General features: G+C 34.3%; 1 protein-coding gene across 6 annotated transcripts in view; it reads right to left on the bottom strand.

Annotated features, from left to right (window-relative positions):
• Nucleotides 1-5,180: 5,180 nt before the first annotated feature.
• Nucleotides 5,181-18,492, bottom strand: part of POT1 (protection of telomeres 1) — a 108,826-nt gene continuing 95,514 nt past the window's right edge. For all 6 annotated transcript variants that reach the window (XM_017517550.2, XM_037734576.1, XM_037734577.1 and 3 more), the window contains 5 exons: nucleotides 17,251-17,386; nucleotides 12,573-12,661; nucleotides 10,326-10,417; nucleotides 8,375-8,480; nucleotides 5,181-7,185 (listed from right to left, as the gene is read on the bottom strand). In XM_017517550.2, the coding sequence (XP_017373039.1) occupies nucleotides 7,073-7,185; nucleotides 8,375-8,480; nucleotides 10,326-10,417; nucleotides 12,573-12,661; nucleotides 17,251-17,386 (536 nt within the window). In that variant the 3' untranslated portion in view covers nucleotides 5,181-7,072. The remainder of the gene's footprint in view (nucleotides 7,186-8,374; nucleotides 8,481-10,325; nucleotides 10,418-12,572; nucleotides 12,662-17,250; nucleotides 17,387-18,492) is intronic.

The following is an 18,492-nucleotide window of genomic DNA, read 5'->3' as shown; positions in this document are numbered from 1 at the left end:
TCTATATCACAATTACCCAGGTTTTACTTTTTTTTTTTTTTTGAGATGGAGTCTCACTCTGTCACCCAGGCTGGAGTACAGTGGCACCATCTTGGCTCACTGCAATCTCTACCTGCTGGGTTCAAGCGGTTTTACTTTTCAATGTAAATTTCTGGATCCCAGGTTACCACTGCTCTAAAATCACTTGAGATGCTAATAAATTCTAGTATTTTTGCCATTACTTTAAATGGCGAAAACCCCAATTACTTTTGCACTAACCTAATATTTTTGGGAGAGAGTTCTCAAATATGAGATGATCATTTTATTCATTCTAGGAATATTTACTGAGCACTTATGTGCCATGAATTTCTAGATACTTGGTGAATAGCAGTGAACAAATCAAACTCCGTGCCTCTAAGGAGCTCATATTCTACTGAGGAAAGAGCAAATAAATATATGTGAGATCAGCAAACAAATCTATGTCAGATGAATAAATGCTGTGGAGAAAAATAAAGGCAGGGGTGGGGGCGTGGAGTGGGATGGGCAGGGTGGTCCTTTATATAGTCAGGGTTGGCCTTTCTGGTAAGATTATGTTGGAACAGAGATGTCAGGCAATGAAGCATGAAACCTACAACTGCTCAGCAGTATCCAGAATAAAGTAACAGCATCATGTACAAAGGCCCAGTAGGTTAAAAAAATAAGACAAGTGTTTGAAAAGCAATGAAAGGAGAAAAATGAGAGTAGAATTTATTAGAATGGTAGCGCGGAACTGGATCTATCACACTGGGTGGTGAAGGCCATGGCAATCACATGGAAAATAAGATGTGCCTTATGTTTTAACAGATTGACCTGGGGCTGAGAGTGTAATACGTGGGAAAATTGTGGCGGCAGGAAGACTAGTTGCAGGGCACCGGATATAGTACAGGCATAAGAAGATAGTAGCATGACCAACATGATGGTAGAAGTGGTAATAAATGGTCAAATTCTGGATGTATTTTAGAGTAAGCCATGATAATTTTTACAATGGATTGGATGTGGAGTGCAAAAGAAAGAGGAATCATGGATGACAAGATGTAATGTTTGGGTATTAGAGCCAAGTAAATTTGATGTAGTTAAAATACTCTCCCAGCAAATTCCCAGTTTGGCATAAGTGTGAAGCTTGTTTGACTTATGACTAAAACAACACCTTCCATGGAGCACTGAAGGTGAAAAACTGGAATACATGTCTTCTAAATGACTCATTAAAACCTGCATTATTCCTGACATGAATCATTATGTTCATAAAGACATTTCTTTTAATTTATCATCTACAACCAGAAAAGGAAAAGGTAAAAAGAGCTAATTTTCTCAGTGACTTTTGTATCTGAAGGGAATAGATTTTTTAATACCAGAAAAATATTTATGACTTTTTCTTGCCATTAGTGTTTCTAATAATTTTTAAATATGCAGATATTTCAGACTCTTAACATTAATTATTAAAACAAAAACCTTCCTCACATGAGACAAAAGGTGGATATTTAGTAGAAAATTCCCCTGCTCCATTTCTTCCATCTTCAGAACTTAACTCCTACATTGTGGATCATATTTTTGCATTTTAAAGCAACTACCATTAACTACATAAATCATTCTGTTTGGGGTGTCTAATATAAAAATGTACTTGCACTCAGTGTTGAGATAAATAAAATGTATTTCCTAGTAACATAATTTAGTAACTTTTATTTAGTAGAAGCAATGTAACCTGGAAACCCACGGACCTAAATTAGAACATGCCCAAAAACTTGCTTTTTGGCCTGCCATATCCCCCTATCTTGTACCCATATAAATGCCAGACCCTAGGCTCCTGCAGCAGATGAGGAGACAGGCAGACAAATGGCAGAAGGGAGCAGTAGAGAAGGAGAGAAGGGATGGAGTACTTGAACACTGAGAGGAGTTTGGCTGGGGACAACTGGAGAGATCTGCTGGTGGATGGCCGAATTCCAGGGGATCATTTTCCCAATCTATCTCCCTTCTAATTCCCCATCCACCCCACTGAGAGCCACATCCACTACACAATAAAAACCCCACATTCATCCTTCAAGTCCATGTGTGACCTTATTCTTCTTGGACTCCAAACAAGAACCTGGGTGACAAGGGGGCACTGAGTGGTTAACACTTAAGCTGTCTGCGGGTGGCAGAGCTAAAGGAGCACCATAATACTGGGGCTTCAGGAGTTACAGGCACCCAACCCTAGACATTGCCGTGGGGCTGAAGCCCCAAAGTTCTCACCCCAGTTCCTGTATCTGCCTGTGTGTGCTCCCCCTCCCATAAGGGGTTTGAGCTTGCAGTGGCCCAAACAGAGAGCCACACCACTGTCACATGTCCTTAGAGGGTCAGGGAACACTGCTGTTTCAATAAGTGTAGTTCAAAATGTGTAGCATTCCTTAGGTTAGAATTTTTAAATTATTTTAACACTTCTCTCTTTGGCCCTTCTTGCCCTATTTCTAAAGGTGTGTCCTGTGGCACATGTTTGTCTTTTATTGTAAATCACATCAAATCCTTTTTGGATACAGACACTGTATGAGTAATAAATGAATGCAGAGGCATTAATTTTTACATATCTATTTGTACTTTGTATTCTTTGTTTTAACCTCCATTTAAGCTTTTATTGTAAAAAAAATTTAATGATTCCAAAATTTAAAGATGTTTATTTTTCTAGAAACTTTTCTAATGAAAATTAAGCACAAAACATTTCCCATACAAAAATAAAACTACAGCCCTGCCTACCTGTTGCAAGCTATGTTTTTACTTTAGCCCACAGGTTAATGCTTTTAATTTTAAAATGACTTACCTTCCCTGTAGTGCTATGAGAGACTTGCATTAGCTATTTATGTATGTATTAACTATTATAAAAGCATGGGATACAATGCAATGTCACTTATGAGGTAGCTAAACTTGGCAAGAGACTTTAAATTCTAGAAAGACTGCCTTCTAATGGAGGACAGGAGTCGGCTGAGGAATAGAGTTTTTTAACAACAAAAGAGCTTCTATCTGGGAGTTCCAATTTCAAAGAAGAGGAAAACTATTTTGAAGTTATTGGGAAAAAAACAAGGTTGTATATAAAAAGGTACATGTTGAGGAACTGCATCAATATTTGATTAATAAACAATAGGAAGATTAAGGTTTTTAACACACCCGCTCCAAATCTTTAAAATACTGCAAATAGAGGAAATAAAAGAAACTTCGACATAAGTTGATAGTTGTGGACTAGATTTTCAGGTAAATTGCAAAGTGAACTCAAAGAAGAGAATAAAAGCAAGTGCGCGCGCGCACACACACACACACACACACACACACACACACACACACACAACCTCTTTCTACCAGTGTGACTGACTGTGGCCAAGATTTCAAGGAAAAATATTAGAAATTCATTAAGATGTTGCTATAGTCTAAAAATAGCAGAGGAATCTCTGTAATATCCATGTTTTACCAATTGGCTGTGGGAGGGAGAGCTCCCATATATACTGTTACATTATCTTTGTCATTATAATTGATGCTTAATAATTTTCAACCCATCAAATGCATTCCTGATGGAAGAGAGACATTTATTTATCTCCATTTAAGATAATCATCACTTAGAATCCCTATCTCAAATTTCCTAACAGCTTAAATCACAATAGTGGAAAACAAACAAACAAACAAACATAGCACTTTACTGATTACTTTACTGACTGCCAAAAGAAGATAGGATCTCACATACCTGAGAGCAGTTCTGAGTGCCTGGTTAGTGACTTTAGATACTCTTTCCAAGAACCAGAGAGAAGACAGGTCATTATGCCCAGATTTTACTAGGTGACTAGGTCCCTTTTCCCTGGAATAGGTAAGGTTGACATTATCCAGAGATTCTGAGGGGCCAGGAAATAAAGAGATATTTATATTTCCCCTAAAATAATGTTCTAGAACTTTCGTGTGACTCATCATATTCTTCATGGAGTCAATTTCCTAATGAAAAGCATTACAGAAGATGTTCTTTTTTCTTACATTAATATTCATTTCACAATAAATTCCTCAAAACATGAAAGAATAATTTAAAACAACCATGTCATGCAGAGTCCTAATCCTGTATTAGGAAGTCTGTATAGGTCTCCAAAATTCTAATCACCTAAAAACTCCAGAAGATATAGTGAAATTAGGTCTCTGGGTCTACAGATTCATTTAAAAGGGAAATAACACCAGACAAAATACAAAATAAAATAAGTAAAACACATTATCATGAATATGTGGTAGTAAAACAGGTAACAAAAATATATTTTTGTAAAACACAAAATCAAAAACTGGCACAATAAAAAACAGAATACTTATACAAAAAACCACAACAGAAACAGAAAGTAAAATTATCAGAGAATTACACACTGAAAGTTATTTATGCTGAGTAACTATAAGCAATGAGTTTCTCCCCGTAAATCAATATGAAAAAATACAGTTTTCTATATAAAATGACAAAAAAAAGTTGCAGAGATATATCACATAATGCTTATATGTGTATGTATGTATATATACACACATGCTCACATGTTCTTAGAAAGAACAATCTGAAAAATTATACACCATATTGTTAAAAGTGGCTGCTTCTATCAACATCAGTCTTTCTATAATGATTTGGAAACAATTCCCAAACTAAAGCATGAGAAGGGGTAAAAAGAATGAGGAATGATACATTGTATGTTGGCATGTATAGTTCCTTCAAATACAGCAGTATAATTGAAGGTGGACACAGAAAAAGCCTTTAATAAGTGCATTTCTCATTGCTACATCTAGATAAAGAATAATGGACTGTCTCAGATTTTTCTAAGACATGCTTTCTAAGAGCAGTACAGGGACAACATGAGTCAATCCAGTAATGTCTTAAAAAGTGGATGCTGCAGAAACTGGAAATTGAGGCTGAGGCTGTACACAAACCACTTTCTTAAATTTATGTAATTTAAAATCTGACACGGAGATTCTATCAGTGTTCACGTAAAGGGGGTGGGGATCAAACTGGGGCACAATGAACTACCATTTAGTTGTAGCTCCAGAAATAAAATTCTCCTAACTCTGTGGGGTCGTGATTAGCATAAAGTGCATACATCATCTCTAGACAAAAACTAGGTGTTGATAGAACAATTCTTGCTCAAAACTGAAAAGTTTTTTAAAAAGGACAAAACCCCACAATAAACCAAAAGAAATCATGATAATGTGGATGTTTATTTAAAACAAAAATAAAAAGAGAAATGACCTATCATCATGAAGATTCATAGGAAGTTTTCCTTTCTTAACTTGGAGGTCTTGCAGGTTTACAGTAGGAACCTGTGGTACTTTTTGACCTCTACTTTTCTAGATTGAGTGCTTCCTGGAGGCAGAAAAAAATGTTTATCACATCTTTGTATCCTGAGCATTTTATCAATATGGAAACACACCTGTTCAACTACAGAGTTTTAAAATATTTTTCAAGAAAATGTTTTGAACCAAGAGTCTATATTCCTGAAAACAATAAAATCAGTCTCTCTCACTGTCTCAAACAGCTGATAAGCTGATGATGGGGGACATTGGTAGTTAGGTATAGAGATGTGTTAATATACTCAGGAACTAGAATTTTGAGTTATTATGAGCAGAGAAAATCAGTTATCCAATCCTTTTTTGCCAATAAGATGCTAAAAGTTTTTTGAAAGTACTATATAGAAAAACACACTGACTCCTCTTATAATCTATTTCCAATGTTATTTCAGATATTTAAGTCAATGACTCATTTGCAGAAAACTGTTGGCTTCCGTTCCAGAATCGCTGAATGGTTAACAGTACAGGTTCTAAATAGATATTACCTGAATTAAGGCACAGACTTTGGCATTTAAAAACTGGGCAAAAACTTAATCAAGTCAGCTTATCAATCAAGTCTCAGATTTCTTATCAGAAAAATGGGTTGCTGTGAGAATCAAATATGTGTTTAGTGCATACCTGGGGTGTAGACAGCCCTAAACATCTGCTGTATTGTCACATCTGCTTTGATTCTTTGCCTCATATAATTTTTCTGCTCAACTTGGGGCAAATAAATGAAACAGTTGAAATGTGTGCACTTATTTATTCTTCACTAATATTAAACCAGGTAATCTATATCTGTCATTAGCAAATAACATACACAAATCTATATATATATATAAATGTTTGTACAAAATTGAATGTTGATGATTTTACATTTGACAAACGTTGTTAGGTAAAAAACAAACTATTTTACTAAGTTAACATCTCTTTCAACTAGTTGTAAGTTGTAATACTGGCATATTTTACATGAGACTCTTAGAAAAGAAAAATGTTAAGTCACTTTATCAGGTTGAGGTGAAATAACGAAAACTCTAACATCCTGGAGAACAAGCAGTCAAACCATGTATTTCAAGACTAAAGAAATGTATTTACCCTAAAATCATCAGTATCAGCACCCCAACAAAGCAACTTTGCCATTTCTACTTCAAGTACACTGTAGCTTGATCAGACAAACACTTATCTAAGCAGTACTTGCTTTAGCAGATCCCTTTATACAAAAGCAAAACAAAATTCGTAGCCATTATTTACCTTGCACCCAGTTAAAGCCAAGAGATTTAAGATAAGGACATTTTCTAATCCCATATCCATACTTAACATCATCGACATTGCTGATACAAAACTCAGGGCAGGAAAAGAAGCTCAACCAGGGATTGTGAGTGGCAGAGAAATCAGTGGCTGATACACAAAAAACCAATAGAAAATGTGAGTTCTAGTGTAGATTAACAAAACCACTGCTCTAAAATGACTGTAGAAGAGTAAACGAAAACACAGTTCTTATTCAATGTCTCTATTTCTTTTATATACCTGAAAGCCATCGTCCTGATTATTTTGAGCAACGGAAACATTTTTAGCATACAAGATGGCATTAAAATAACACAATATCTATTTGTCAAAATAATAAAATATATTAGTTAAAATGGAATTGTGAAAGGTATTTTAAAAAATAGCTAAATCTCTTACGGGTTTTATAATAATCTAATAGAAAAGTAACATTTTAATAAATTACAACATTTTGTGTATGCTAAGTTGGATGGCAATATTAGATTACATCTTCTGCAACTCTGGTGTCAAAAATCTGATAGCAAATTTGATTCTCTGTTCCATTTGTGACATTGTATGACTTGATGAGGCATTCCAACCATGGATATGCATCTACAAAACCAAAAACAAAAATGTTATTTAACCATTAAAACAAAATAAACAACTCTGAAATAGGTATCTAAGCATACCACTGAGCTAGAAAAGTTGACATTTACTTTGGCTTGAAAAGTAAGTAAATGTCCCTTCCAAATTTAACATTATTCTCTTTCCCAAATACATACTAGATTCATGTTATTATTCTGGAGCAACTGTGACCAATTTGAATTTTTGCTAAAAATAGGTAACAGTGATTACATCTTGTGTTTCAAAATGGTTGGTATATACATTTAAAATCTAAAATAGTGGTTAAAATGGGTCTACTAGGCCATGTTTTTTTATATAAAGATTTACTTCTAGAAATCTATCCAAAATAACCCAAACAGATAACACAAATTAAAACTGACAACAAATACAAGTATTCAAGTTAAACTTTGTTATAGATCAGCAGAAATTCCTATCATTATGTAACTATTATAAGATGCAAAGATTGACCAGGGAAAGTAAAGCTTGATTAAAATTAACATATAAAGATAAACAGCTGCTAAATCTGCAGCTGATGAAATTTCCTACAATAAAAAGTTAAGTTGTTAAAAAAATCAAATTGTCTTAATATGACTTAGATTTGCAAGTTTCAACATAAGTACAAATATGGCCACAGAAGGAAAATTCAGTAGCAGCAGGTATAAGCAGTACAATTTGAAATGAGGAATATCTGGTTTATTAATCAAAATTTGTTTATATAGAAAACAAAGCTTATAAAAAATTAGTAAAACAAAAGCCTATAAGCTTTTTAATTTTACAAAATCTGAAACTAGTTAACACTAAATAAAAAAATTCATTATGGATTAAACTGGATAACCCTGGAATTTGTTATAGAAAACGTTTACTGCCAACAATTTATACTCTTGGTCTAATTTCATCTAAAATGCTTGTAGCATGACAACGTCACATGTGCCTGTAATCAAAGCTACCTCCCTTTCCTATATTTAAAAATATTTAAAAAATCTCTTCAATGCAGAAATGATTCATAACTATTTTATCCCTGTCACTGTCTTCATCAAAGTTGATCATACAGTAATCACTACTTAGTAATTCATTTGGAAGCCAAGCTTTCAGACTTCTCAAAGTCCACAGATTACATATATGCTATTGCTATCTCAAGTAAAAGTAAGTGTGGAATTCTTAAAATATTCTTGCCTACCAACTTTTATTCCTGGAGGACAAAACATATCCATGATCATATCCATACTTTTCTGAAGGTCATCATCCATTAGAACTTCTGATGCTGGAATCTGGAAGAATTTGTCCTTAAAAATATTTTATAAGAGAAGAAAAAAAGTAAATGATATCATCTGTAATGTTATTATTAACACAAACATATTTCAATATTGTCTAATTAAAAGATAATCTAGACGATTTTACTCTATCAAGATTGTAGAATTCATAAACTAGAATGCTGGTCTCAGCATTCTAGATTAGTAGATTAAAATGCTACCTAGAAGATTAAAATGCTAATTAGATTAAAATACTACTTTAATCTTAAAATAGCTTTGAGATATATATAATCAAGTACAGCTAGTGCTCGACTTACGACCACGGTCGGGACCGCAGACCGGTCGTAACACGATTTGGTAGTAAGCTGAGTAGGCTATATGTACAGTTGAAATGGTGCACGGGGAGATGGTAGTGCTGCCGGAAGCTGGTCCGCACTGTCGTACGCCCAGCTGGGCAACGTTTGCGCTGCCAGACGCGGAGCAGTCGTGGCTAGCGATTGTGGTCATAAAGTTGAATGGTTGTAAGTTGCATAGGTGGTAAGTCGATCAATACCTGTAAATTGCTCTGATTTAATAATAATGATGTGGTAATAATGATTTAAAAAGTGAGGCTATTCTCTTTCTGCATAGAAAAAATATCTTGTGCTAAGCTTAAATGAATATAACATATAGTATATATATATTTATTTAATTTTTATCTCCCCTACTAGGTTGTAAGATTCAAGAAGGAAGGAATTTTGCTTGCTTTGCTTCCATCACATAGGATAGTACCTAGCACACCGCAGGTGCTCATTAAATATTCAATAATTTAATAAAAGGTTAAATGAATTGTGTAGGTAGGAGAAAAATTCTCCTCTTAACTTTACCTCACATATTTTCCAATGCATGTAGTAAACATTTTAACTTTACCCTAAGAGAAGTATGGGCTTTGACCTTAGCTTGTGGTAGGTAATCTCTAAGCCCTTCCCATGTCACAGGTGATAGAAGTATTTTTGACTGGAAGCTTTGGTCACTGTTAATAGTTTAACAATATGATGTAGGGTAAGATATTCAGAGCATGTGGTATCAGCTTGATCTCAAGAGGGGCTGAAGACTGTGATCAGCCAATGGGCAGTAAACCATACCTATATGATGGAATCCACTAAAAACTTTTAGCTGAGCTTCCCTATTTGGCAATATATTACGTATATTGTTATACATTGTTGCAGGGAAAGTAACAGTCTGCAAGTCTCTGGGGAGGGGACAACCATAAGCTCCATGTCTGGGACTTTCCTGGACTCTGTCCTACACATCTCTCCCATTATCTGATTTTAATGTACATCCTTTCGCTGTAATAATCTGTAGCTGTCAGTATAGCAGGTTTCAGTGAATTCTATGTTTTGTGAATTATCAAAACTAAGAGTGGCCTTGGGGACTTCCAAAGCTGTAATTAGTGTTAGAAATGAGGAAGTTTTTGTAGACTGCCTCAAAACTTTATATAATAATATTTATCTCTCCTGTCAAAGTAACTTAATTTCCTCTAATATGAAATGTGGAGGTTGAAAAAGTATGATAAAATGTTGACTATAAATAATGCTTCCATAGTGTAGCCGTATCTCTGCATTTTGGCTAAGGTATAGAGAATGACTCTTTAAATCCCTGTTCTTTAATTTTTCATTATTCAAATAATAAGATTTACGGTGTCAAATAAAAAAGACACATACACAGATGATTCAAAATTTATGTGCTCATATTTTAACTTACATTTTTAAGTTGCTTTAAGTCCTTTTAGGAATAAAGCAGGTATAAATAAATGTATTCAATTTTTTAAATATTAAAAAAATTTAAATTTTTAAAATATTTTAAATTAAAAATATCTTTACTACCTCTGATACTTACAGAATCCATGAGATAGGCTTCTAATACACCTGTTCCATCATCAAGAGTAAATGTCATAACAAACACATATTGGAGTGGTACAACACCCAATACTAGTGAAGGAAAAAAAGATCAAATCATGAGTCTGCTATTCCTTATTATAAAGGTAAAATTAAAATTGTCTTATGATAGTATAGACCTGTAAATTTTATATACTGAAATAACTCAAGATATTATCTCCAGGTAGATAGATAGTGTCAGAATTGAATTGGAGAACACCAGCTAGTGTCTGCTGTAGGATTGCTTGTTTGGTGTGTGGGTGAAAATCCTTATGCATTTGGTCACATAAGTCTTCTGTCCTGATTGCTGTGATGCCAAAGCAGAGGACAGTTTGTGTTTTTTAACTCCACAGACACTCAACCTGTAATTAAGCTCATTTAGCAGGTTTATTTTGGAATATTTCACTATATCCACATAGGGAGAATGTCTTATGATAAGCATTTTTTTTTTTTTTTTTGAGACGGAGTCTTGCTCTGCTGCCAGATTGGAGTGCAGTGGCGTGATCTCGGCTCACTGCAACCTCCGTCTCCCGGGTTCAAGCGATTCCCCTGCCTCAGCCTTCTGAGTAGCTGGGACTACAGGCGCATGCCATGCCATCAGGTCTGGCTTTTTTTTTTTTTTTTTTTTTTTTTGTATTTTAGTAGGGATGGTGTTTCACCATGTTGGCCAAGATGGTCTAGATCTCCTGACATAATCCACCTGCCTCGGGCTCCCAAAGTGCTGGTATTACAGGCATGAGCCACCGTGCCGGCCAACCTGTTTTGATTAAATATTAATATAATGTATATTTAAAATGAGTTGACAGCCTCACGCCTGTATTCCCAGCATTTTGGGAGGTCGAGGTGGCAGAGCACCTGAGGTCAGGAGTTCAAGACCAGCCTGCCCAACATGATGAATCCCCATCTCTGCTAAAAGAGAAAAAAAAAATTAGCTAGGCATGGTAGCACACATCTGTAATTCCAGCTCCTCAGGAAGCTGACGCATGAGAATCGCGTGAACCCAAGAGGTAGAGGTTGCAGTGAGATGAGATTGCACCACTGCACTCCAGTCTGGGCGACAGAGTAAGACTCCATCTCAAAAAAAAAAAAAAAAAAAAAAAAAAAGAGTTGATAACCTCCATAGAAACCACAAAATGTGATTCATGAAATTTAACTCATTGCATGTTAGTATTATGAAAGATAAAATACAGAATGTTCTAAAAAATAACATGCAGTTAAACATCATTTTAGCATGTCTCTCTATTATAAGCTAGGGGAATAATTTACACTTTTAAAAAGAGATATCATCTGGTTGAATGGTCAAGAATGTCAGAATCTGAGATTTAACAATTTGGTAAGATGAGGAAGAAAGAAGAAATCAGATACTGGTAACACGAAAATTTACAGGTTAAGATAAATATCTTCTTATTTGAAAATGGAATATACTCAATTTATAGAATGTTATATATTAGCTTCTATCTATGGAACCCATATTTAAACAGGAGGACTAATTAAGAGTGCAAGTAAGAATAAATTAGGACATACAGACATGAACTAGGGCATAAAACAGACATTAATACAGGGGAACTGATTTTTAGGCTTCTAAAGGTCTCCATAGGTTAAAACTGTGAACTAAAATCAAGAAAAATAAACTTAGTACCTACCCCAAGGAACCATAAAAACAAAGAAATTACATTCAGAATAGAATGAGGAGACCAAGTTCAAGGAGTTCATGTGACAGGAACCTAGGATTTCACTAGACCACAAATAAAACATGAGACAGCTGTATTAAAAAGGAAAGAAGACAAAACCAAGTGTACAAATAAATAGCTATACAATGCCATTTCAGGCCAGTAGAAGTTGAGTGTCCAGTTTTAGGTAATAATAATTTTCACTTTATTCTGAATCGGCCAAACCACATCTGCAGCACAATGGCCAGCTCTAAATGCCAAATTTTGAGAAGAGCACTGGTTAAGTGGAATGCTTCCTGATGAGGAAAAACAAAATAGTAAAGCATGGGGGAAAGTACAAAGACAGTGATGGTGCCTGCTTGAAGAAATGCAGACTAAAGGAAGGCTTGGTAGATATCTTTAAATTTGCAGTCTGTTTACAGAAGAAGGAATAGGTATACAAAGGAATAGGTATATTTTCAGGTATGCTGAAATGTAAGTAGGTGAAATAATCTTGTATATAAACATTCAAAATTGCAGGGCATGGAAATTTAGCTAACCTTCTGCCACAGAAGAAGGAATCCACGATGTCTTATCAACCAAGGAATTCAGATTTTGTATGGCTCTCAAATTAGAACATTGTTTACATCTGAAATTTATAAAAGAAAAAACCATATAAATATTTTAAAATAATTTAGCTTGTATAGCTATTTACAGCTCAAATATGTGTAGTTTTAAAATATAAATTATTAAATAGAAGAGTACTGCATCCCCTATATTGTAATGTGCTTGCTTGTTTCAGAAAAGAATTATGAAAGAGTAAGTTTATTACATAAAGGCAATAAAAAGACAGTGGAAGATTCAGAATAAACAACTCTAAATTGAGAATAGGGTGCTGGGTTCCAGGTCCAAATCATTAATTAATTTTGCTCTCAATTTCTTTATTTGTTAAAATGAAAAGTTGAAGAAAACGCTCATTTCTATTCTTTGATTCTATAAGCAATATCTTTCTTTTTTTTTCTCTCTCTTTTTTTTGAGACAGGGTCTCACTCTATCACCCAGGCTGGAGTGGTACAGTGGCACAATCTTGAGTCTCTGCCTCCCAGGCTCAAGTGAGCCTCCCCCTTCAGCCTCCCAAGTAGCTGGAACCACAGTTGTGCCTAGCTAATTTTTATAATTTTGTAGAGACAAGGTCTTGCCACAATGCCCAGGCTGGTCTCAAACTCCTGAGCTCAAGCCATCTGTCCGCCTTGGCCTTCCAAAGTACTGGAGTTACAGGCGTGAGTCAACATGCCTGGCCGCTGTAAGTAATATCTTAATAAATTCAAAGTCTTAATAAATATGGCCAATAGAGAAAAATTACTAAAGCAGTTAGAACATACAAGATTCTAGATAATATTTTTAGTAAGCATATATCCAGAGGTTTGTATTTTATGATGTCTAATATCATAGCTATCTTTTGAAATGTATATAAATTGAAGACTATACAATATACTAAAGTCGTGCATTATTTAGTATAGGGATTTTGCTTTACTTGATACTAACATGAGTAATATATTTTTTATTATGCATCATCATAATGTTTATGAGATGTTGATAAGAAAATATACTTGAAAAGATATACTTGAATAAAAATAAAAGTTGAAAAGGTCCATACACATTTGTTTTCATTTGCATTTTGGGAAAACAAGAGGGTTACCAGATTACATCTTATCGTCTTTTCTAATAAAAGATGTCAATTTAAGGAAAAAATATTATTGCCTAAGAAAAAGACTATGATATTAATTAGCATTAGAAATTAATAAAGCAAGTATAGTATAAAAATTAAAAATTAAGGATAGTAAGTCAAAATTAAATAGAGAATTACTTACTTCCAAAAGCACTAAAAGGGGAAACAGAAAAAATCAGGAACATAAACTAAATATATCAATAATTTAAGAATACATTTTAAACTCAACTATTAAAACTAAAATTCAGCCATAAACTTCTATTTATGAGTGACATATGAAATAGAATGCCAGAAACTTGAAAGCAAATGGATGAGAATAAGCTATAAAGCAATTACCTAACAAAAATTTTTAAAAAGCTTATAAAACACAAGAAACCTTATAAAGTTAAAAAGGCATCCATACTAGAAGTATGGATGAATCTAACAAGAGATTAGTATCTCTAAAGAAACCTTACAACCAATTACATGTATGCTTGCTCAAAAACAAACCAAGAAAGAAATCACTGACCTCACAGAAAAAGAGGAAAAAGATGTGAACATGGAATTCACACAGTAAGAAACCTATGTAGCTAATAAACATGGGGCTGCTTAAACACACTAGACATCTAGGAAATACAAACAAAAACATCACTGATAGCATCTGATGCTCACTGGCCTAACAAAAGCACAAGTTAGACTAATACCAAGTATAAGACAGAAATAGATTAACACTAAGTGTTGGAGTGAACTTGGTGGAAACTAAAATTTTTATACATTACTGATGGGACCATAAATTGTTAGAACCATGGGAAGAACAATTGGGTATTTTTCTCCTAAAGCAAAACTTATGTATACCTTATAATCCAGTAATTCTAATTCCAGGTAAACACCTTAGTAGTAACTTTCAAACATTTTTGTTAAGGGCTCACAGTAAGAAATTCATTTAATAACATATCTTAGTAATACAAACATACACACACAACTGAAATGAAAGTGTTATGGAACAACACTGACCCTTACTATGTAAAATGTTCTCTATTATCCATTCCCTCTCATTCTATTTCTTACTACAACCACATCATATGATCAAAAAAAAAACTTGGTCATGACCCACTCAACTCATTTTATGAGAAGGGAAATACACAAGAAACATAAAATGTGACTTCATTCAGTCACATTTTATAAATGAAACAAAAAATAACACATATCCACCATTAACTGGTAAATAGCCAAAAAATTCTGATATTTCATAAAATACTCCACAGACATTAAAATAAATAACCTAAATGTACATGCATCAATATGGGTAAATCTTGAATATAATAATAATGAATGTAAAAAAGCAAGCTGCAAAAGGGTTGGCATAATACGAAACAGTTTATATAAATTTACAAAACAAAAAACATGCTATACTGCTTAAGAGTTCACACATATATTATAACGAAGGCATAAAAACATTGATGAGAAGGATTTAATCCAAGTTGGGAAAAGTAGCTGTCTCTGAGAAAAAAGCGTTAGAGAAGGGATTGGTATGGAGTTACCTTACTTCTCTGAAACATTTAATTTCTTAAAGTCTGGAGGCTGAGGCAGGCGGATTGCTTGAACTCCGGAGTTCAAGACAGCCTGGGCAACATGGCAAAACCACATCTTTACAAAAAATACAAAAATTAGACAGGTGTGGTGGTGGTGTGCACCTGTAGTCCCAGCTAGTTGGGAGGCTGAGGTGGGAGGACTGCTTGAGCCCAGGAGATCAAGGCTACAGTGAGCTGAAATCATGCCACTGCAGCCTGGGTGTCAGAGTGAGACCGACTCCAAAAAANAAAAAAAAAAAAAAAAAAAAGCGGTGAGGAGGAGATCTGGAATAATGATAAAATGTTAACATTTGTTAAATCTAAATGGTGGTTATGTAATTGTTGTGATGTTACTTTTCATATTTTTCTGTAAGTTAAAATTATTTTATAACCTAAAAATAAAAAGAAGAATCAATTAAAAGATATACTGGCTTTTGATGATGAAGCTCAAGTAATAAAAAAATGTAAAAGTGTCTTAAAATATGGAGTGTGAACAGCATTTGTTTTAGTTTTGAAGCAACTAGTAAAAAACAAGTCCAGAGCTTTGGCCAGGCATGGTAGTTCACGCCTATAATTGCAGCACTTTGGGAGGCCAAGGCGGCCAAAGTGGATCACTTGAGGTCAGGAGGTCGAGACCAGCTAGGCCAACATGATGAAACCATGTCTCTACTGAAAATGCAAAAAAAAAAAAAATCAGCTGGGCATTTGGTGTGTGCCTATAGTCCCAGCTACTTGAGGGGCTGAGATAGGAGAATTGCTTGAACCCGGGTGGCAGAGGCTGCAGTGAGCCACAATCATGCCACTGTACTCCGGCCTGAGCAATAGAGCAATATTCCATCACAAAGAAAAAAAAAGTCGAGAGCCTTAAGGTAATTTTATTGAGACTTCTAGTAAATGAAGAAGTTATATTACAGAGTTTAAAATGAGTATTTCCTTTCCTGGTTTAGACTTGTCATGGTGCCCAATACTGGGAAGGCAAAATAGGGAGAAGGGAGAAAGAGCAAGAGCAAGTGATCGAGGATGAGCATGCAGAAAGAAAAAGCTCAATTAGTGACTTACTATACAAGAAAAATAGAATTTTATGAGTTTTTATTTTTTAATTATTTTAATTAAAAATTTTATTTTCAAAAAAACTGACTCTCAGATCACGAGTTTAATGAGAGAGATCACTAGACACTGAGCATATAACAGTAAAAACAGCTATAACCCAGGGATTTAAGTCAGTGGCACACAGTTTCACTTTATGGCTAGAATTCTAGGATTTGTTGACAGAACACAAACAATGCCTAACAATGACTTTACTATACAATTAAGAAGGTATCATGGTTACAGTATAATATTTTTCAACGAGTATATAATTTTTTAATCAGGATTTACAAATTATGACAATGACTAATAATTGCCACAAATTTAGAAGTTGGAAAAGAGGAATAGTATGACAAAACATACATTATAATCCAAGGTTTCTCAAATCCGAACATGCCCAGGGTGATTGTTTCATCAAGCAATAGAGGAGATTTTATCCCTATCCCCTCCTTCTAAATTTAGAAATCTGTTTTTCAGCTTCTAATGTATTCTTTTATATTCCAATTTTCAGTGGCAGCAAATTTGTAATTTAGTGGCTCAGAGATTCTGAAATTCAGTCACTTAATTTTCACTAGGTTTGCAGCTCTGATTTTTTTCTCTGTAACTGGTATATAAATCCTCACTGTGAAAGAAAACAAGTGAGTACCAGCCTCTGACTGTGGAATAAAAAGAAGGCAGCTCTATGCCTCACACATTGTGTGTACTCTCTCTATATGCTTATCAAAAGAACAGATATACGTCAGAAAAAGCTAGTACATCTAAGTTGATACACTAAAAGTTTCTGTTGAACATATAGTAACCAATGAAATAAACTAATAAAATTTACTCTTAAACAGTTTTTAATTCCAAAAATTTTCTGAGTTGAAAACATACCCATAGTGATGTACTGTTCCTTGTATAAAAAATGGTGCTGAAAGGTCCAAGAGTTCCAAGTCTTCGTAGCCAGATCTCACAGGAATTACACTATTAAACTTGTTTGAGAGTTTGCAAATTTCACTGAGTGTACCTCCTGTTAAGAGAATAAACCCTTCCGGTAGTGCAAATGAAATGTAGAAAAAGCACAGTCCTATTAAATAACATGTGAGGTATAATAAAAGACTAAAGAATTGACAGAAAAAAGACAATGAATGTATGTGAAAAATATTAATTTGTAAACTTACAATCCTGTACATTGAAAATAATCAATGGATAAAAATGCTGAGACTTAGGTAAAACAGAAAGCGTGTGAAATTTTAACCATCTTTCTAAATTTAAACAAATTACTCTTTATGCCAGGAATACTTTTGGTTCAAATAACCAGAAGGGAATATAAGTTAAGAGCCAAGGTATAATCAGATTCTAATAAACTTTCTATATACTAATTAATATCTGGACAAATTTAGTTTTGAGTTTAAAATAAATCTCAATTTTCAGGTCAATATTTCATTTAAATATAGATATGAGTAGTTCATGTTATATGAATTCACATATAAAATTTGTTCATTTTTCCTGGGAAAATTATCACACTTAATCCTATGGCAGAGTAAGCATTCAAATGACCACACTGGCTGAGAAGTATTGCCCAATGGCATGCCATTATTAGAAGGCAGTGTCCTTTTTACTTAGTCAACAATGTTTCCTCTCTCCAGGCAAAAGAATAGGATTTAAAAAATACCTCTGTGTTTCCTAAAATTTGGGTAGAATTTGTAATGTCAACATTCAATTATAAGGGAGAAGCACTTCTGGCATAGCAGAGTGAGGACATCCAAAGACACACTTGTCTAAAACAGCAATAAGAGTACTGGCAAAAACTGTAAAACCTTTTTTAGAACTCTGGAAATTACCAGAGGCCTTCAATGATCCAAGGCCTGTTGAAGGAGTGTTCCAGGAAAATGGCTGAATTTTTGTAAGAGCAGTAAGCTCTGTGGCATTTTAACTTGCCCTGTTCCCATACTCTTTCCCCCAAGGCCATTGTTATTGGAAGCCACAGTTCTGCTATATCATACTGCAGTCAGATAGAAACCCTCATTATGCCAGATTAAAACCTCAAAACAATATTCCCAAAGCATGCTACTTAAATGCTTCACAGCACAAAAGCTAGTCTATCTTCCGGAGATGGATACCTAGTCTTGCTAA

This window comes from Cebus imitator, unplaced genomic scaffold (genome assembly GCF_001604975.1).
Source record: "Cebus imitator isolate Cc_AM_T3 unplaced genomic scaffold, Cebus_imitator-1.0 Scaffold636, whole genome shotgun sequence".
Lineage (NCBI taxonomy): Eukaryota > Metazoa > Chordata > Mammalia > Primates > Cebidae > Cebus > Cebus imitator.
Note: the sequence above shows the minus strand (reverse complement) of the source record. Positions and strands in the feature narration are given on the sequence as shown.